Source organism: Ziziphus jujuba, chromosome 11 (genome assembly GCF_031755915.1).
Source record: "Ziziphus jujuba cultivar Dongzao chromosome 11, ASM3175591v1".
Taxonomy (NCBI): domain Eukaryota; kingdom Viridiplantae; phylum Streptophyta; class Magnoliopsida; order Rosales; family Rhamnaceae; genus Ziziphus; species Ziziphus jujuba.
Window position 1 is genome coordinate 13,192,931 of NC_083389.1, and position 4,651 is coordinate 13,197,581.

A 4,651-nucleotide genomic window follows, 5' to 3' on the forward strand; every position below is an offset into this window, starting at 1 on the left:
GCTGGTCAAAATTGAAAAGAGGCATTAAATTGACATCTGAATTTTGTCATTGGGTGAAGCAGCACTAGTTATTACTGATGCTCAAGCAGAGCCTAATTCAGTGGAAATGATAAAATGACTGGAGAAGTTCATCAATTGCCAAGAAGAAAGTCCCAACATAAATGTTTAAATATAGGTAATAAAAACCTATCAACCACTTCTTTTCCCACTGTACCTCGACATTGCATAGCTAAAAAGAGCATTGTTATACACAGTCTCTGATAGATAAATGCTTGAGAATTATTGAGCAATAGTATTATTTGTTGCTTGAATTCAGGTGCAAACTTTTTTTCCTACACAACCGCATATAACTACCCACACTCAAATGAACAGATTCATGCAATAACTGAATTTCATCATGGGCTGAGTAGCATATGAAATTTTCACCATCTACAATAACAAAATGAACAAAAGATGCATTTTCAATGAATCAAGGTCATTTATATGGAGAATCAAGACAAAATATTTATTTCCATTTCTATTAACCAAAGACAAACATAATTAAGAGAAATTGAAACAAGTTCGTTACTAATTAGGCCTTACTGATGGCAAACTAACATTAAAAATGAAACTCAAATTAATAAAAGTGATTATATCTTGCAGAACCATATTAATGGTTAGGTGCTTTAATGTAACCAACATGGGTAGGCTTTGCAACTTTTTTCAGAGTTTTCAACTCGTAAGCAATCCAACACCTTGAAGTTTGCTGATTGTAGAAGTAGCCCAAACACTTGCAGTCCTTAGAACAATTTTTCCTACAATCACTCTCCTTCACAGCAACTCCTCTGGTGTCCTTGCTCAAGAAATGATCAACCCCTTCTACTTTATAGTAATGGAAATTACTTTCCCTACAAGAGCTAAGCTTCTCAGGCTGACAATTCTTGCTCCAACCCATTAGTCCATTTGCCAAAGGGCATGCCACACATTGGTTATCCTCACAGAGACCAAAGTTCCCACATCGATCAGGCAATTGGCACTCATTTTCCCATGTTGAATCTCTATCAAAGAGACTGAATGTGACCTCCCATGCACCCCAATCAACCTTTTCATAGTAAGTGTAAATCTTAACATTCCCATCTATTCCAAGCCTAAGAAATGACAATGTGCTATTGTATTTTGGTCTGCCCAGTACGAGATTTCTTCCTAATGAAGTATTGGCCGCTTGGTACTCTAATGTTATGTCAAAAGCAAAACCCTCAACGGTTTCTGGGTCATTTTTCAATGTCACAAACTCTAGAGGACCATTTTGGAAAATACTAAACCTTTTGGATAATGAGAAGTAGAGAAGTGGCTTAGCAGAGTTCTTGCTCTTGTAGTATAGGTCAACTCCTCTAGGCCCCATTACCAAGCTATAAGGTCCATTGAAGTTCTCCTTCTCGGATAGCCTGCTCACAAGTTTAGTCACACCCCCAACTTTCAGAGACTGACCCACTAACAGAGTGTCTGTTGGGTGTTCGAAACTTTGCCAAACAGAGTTACCCTTTGAGTCATGAAGAACCATGTTTCCATTTGGAAGCAACTTAAAGCCCACCACACCTCTGTTGGCAGTGTTGGTTTGCCAAGCGACTCGGCCATCGGAATCGGCCAAGACAAGGTTTCCATCGACTGTGAAAGTGAAGGTTGCCTTTTCTTTGACAGGGTTGCTCCGGTTGGCCTCCCAAACCCACCGGAAAAGTGACTCAGAACGTGTGGTAGCCATTCGAAGGGCGAGAGTGAAGGCATTTGGGGTGGTGTTGTAGAAACATAGTTGGAAAGGCGAATTGAAAACGTCAATAACTCTGTAGTTTGCATTGTATTCGACAATTAGAGGTCCAAATTCTCCTTCATTGATAAACTTGAAGGTGGCAGTGGAAGGAACTTGAGCTTGAGAATGGGAAAGAAAGAGTGAGAGAAAGAATAGGGAAAACAATGACATGTTTAAGGAAGGAGATTGAGACATTTGTTTTCTTGGTATATGGGGATTGTGTTTTAATTTAGAACTGGGTTGGGTTTCTATTTATAGTGAAATATGTAATTGAATTTTTTGGTGAGGAAAGGAATTATGTATATGGGATTTTGGATCATCTTTAATGGAGTACTCTAGCTTTTTGAAATAGCCATAGATAGAACGATTCTTTCATATATTTTTCAGTCCCACATTGAGTAGACGCCAAATTTCTTAAAATATTACCGTGTCACACTGAGATTTAAATTTTGATAAATTTGAATTTTTCATTCACTGAAACAAAGTATTGATGGAGACAATTCAAATTCTGACTAATGTTGCATAGATTGATCATTTCGGATTGAACAATACACTTTTTTTTTTTTTTTTCTAAACACAATTTGCAGAAATTGACATGGCATATATATATATATATATATGCATATAGTCCCATTTAAGTATAGCACTATCAACATAGATTTCTTTTGTAAGGTTTTATTTATTTATTTTTAAGTTGCAAGAATCAATTATAGAATATTACTTTAAAAACAGGGATAAAAATTTTTGCTTTTAAGAAGCTGAATGAGACATGCAAATTAAACTATATAAGAGCAAATAGAAAGTTTATAAATTTGTGGGTGAAAATGCGGTTGGTAATTGCCAATTGCTTTTACTGTGAAATGGTAACTTTGCGGTAAGAGAGTGAATCACCATTCTGCGCTGTCTGTTTGTCTATCTTCACTTTATTGATGTCATGCATATAAGGAGGAAAAACACTGCTTGTCTCTGAAATTTTTTCTTATATTGGTTTGTCAGGTTTCATTTGTTTAATGACTTTTTGAGCGAGCAAGTACAATATTCATTTACATACGTAGATACAACAACGATTAACTATTTACAACTTTGACTTAATTAATAAAAATTATATATGTATATATATAAGAGGCTACAGTACAATCTGTTGATTTATGGATTTCCATCAAAATTGATATTTTTTTAAAAAAATATTAGCTTTTTTATGTATATATATACAGTAAAATTGATATATTTTTTTTAAATTATTAGTTTTGATGCGGATCCACATACTGATAGATCGTATCTAATCTTTTCATAGATATACATATATATTCATATTCAAAGCTGGTTGTGTTTGGTATTTGTGTGTATAATTGATAACTTATGGTTGATAAAGAGCAAACAAATATGTGACCACCATCAAGACATAATTCCTCAATATTTTATTAGTTTGTTTTTCATGATGGTCGTCTCGCTGATAGTACAAGAATATTTTAAGGTTTAATTTTCAAAGTTAGAGAGTATAAATAGCGGTTTAATTAATGTAGTGGTCGAGTACCATAAAAAGTATAAACAAAACGCAATAATAAAAATGGATATATTTTGTTACGGCTGGTCAAGTTTTAAGGTCATCTATAAGGATTCCAACAACTTGAATTTTCCTCTGTGACATAGAAGTAGATATCCTGCACTTATAATGGGAGTGAGATATTTATTTTCATAACCTGCACATACATGTAAAAAGCTGCATGACCTTGTAATACATTGATTGTACTGTACCATCATACGCCATATTCAAATTACCCTTGGTTGAAGCAAGAAAAATATGTTTGTAGATTGAGAGAGAACATAAATCATGAACATTAATGAAATTGTAAGAGAAAACAATCAATTAAATGTGTTGAATAGTTATCACTTCAGGAAAATATCATGACTTCTTCTTATTTTTTATTTTAAAATATTATTGTGTTAAATTGAAAATATTATTTGATTTACTTTCAATTGAAAACCCAAAAAAAAAAAAAAAGTGAAAATATTTTTTTATGCCAATTAAACTAAAAAGGCTTTAAATTTCCTTTTGAGTTGATGAAAGGTAGAGAATACAACTATACGAAAATTAAGGAGTCCAAATTACCAAAATTTTAAAATAAAATAAAATAAAGGCGTCCAGGATGATGATTGGGGTTTCGATGGGGGTTTTATTGAAAACTAACCACTTTACAAATCACTTTTTGAAAAATAGCAAAATTTTTATTTTTCTTTTCTTAAATTTTAGCCAACTTTTAGTACATCAGGACCAAAATACCCTTTGTACTTTTTTTTTGGGGGTCTTTTTTCTCTACCGAAATGCAACTTTCTTTTATTTTGTTGTTTTTGGTTTTTTTTTTTTTCCTCCTTTCCCTTTTCCTTTCGAAACACAACTAGGGCTTTCGAACAAAGCGAAGCTTTCCCTTTCCCTTTAGAAACACACCAGCGCCATTTTCACTTCAAGTAAAATTGTCCTCCCATTCACCGGTGTTATAGAAGAACCAGTTTTTGGAAAATTGTCCTCCCTCCCCATGCCCATGCAATGTTTTTTGATTTTCGTCTTTGAGCAGAGAGACAAGTTTCTGGAAAATCAAAATTAGCTTGCAAATTTCTATAGAAGGTCCACATTTTCGTTAGTTAGTTTGCCGAAGAAGAAAGTGAAGGAATCGTGAAAGAAGAAAGTGAAGGAATCGCTGAAGAAAAAAGTGAAAAGAAAAAAGTGAAGGCATAGCTAAAAGAGGTAAGAGTTTCAAGAACTTTTTTGACTAAAAATATGGACTGAAAATCAAATTGTGGAATGTAGGGGCCACGTGAAGCCGATTTTCTTCTACATACTGTCTCTCTCTCTCTCTTTCTTTTTCTCTT

The 4,651-nt window shown here is 33.8% G+C and overlaps 1 protein-coding gene across 1 annotated transcript; it reads right to left on the minus strand.

Moving 5' to 3' along the window:
* Nucleotides 1–467: 467 nt before the first annotated feature.
* On the minus strand, nt 468–2,134 carry LOC107432530 (epidermis-specific secreted glycoprotein EP1). Its single transcript, XM_016043680.4, has one exon. It carries the CDS (start codon nt 1,976–1,978, stop codon nt 650–652), a length of 1,329 nt encoding a protein of 442 aa, XP_015899166.3. The 5' UTR covers nt 1,979–2,134; the 3' UTR covers nt 468–649.
* Between the last annotated feature and the right edge of the window lie 2,517 nt (nt 2,135–4,651).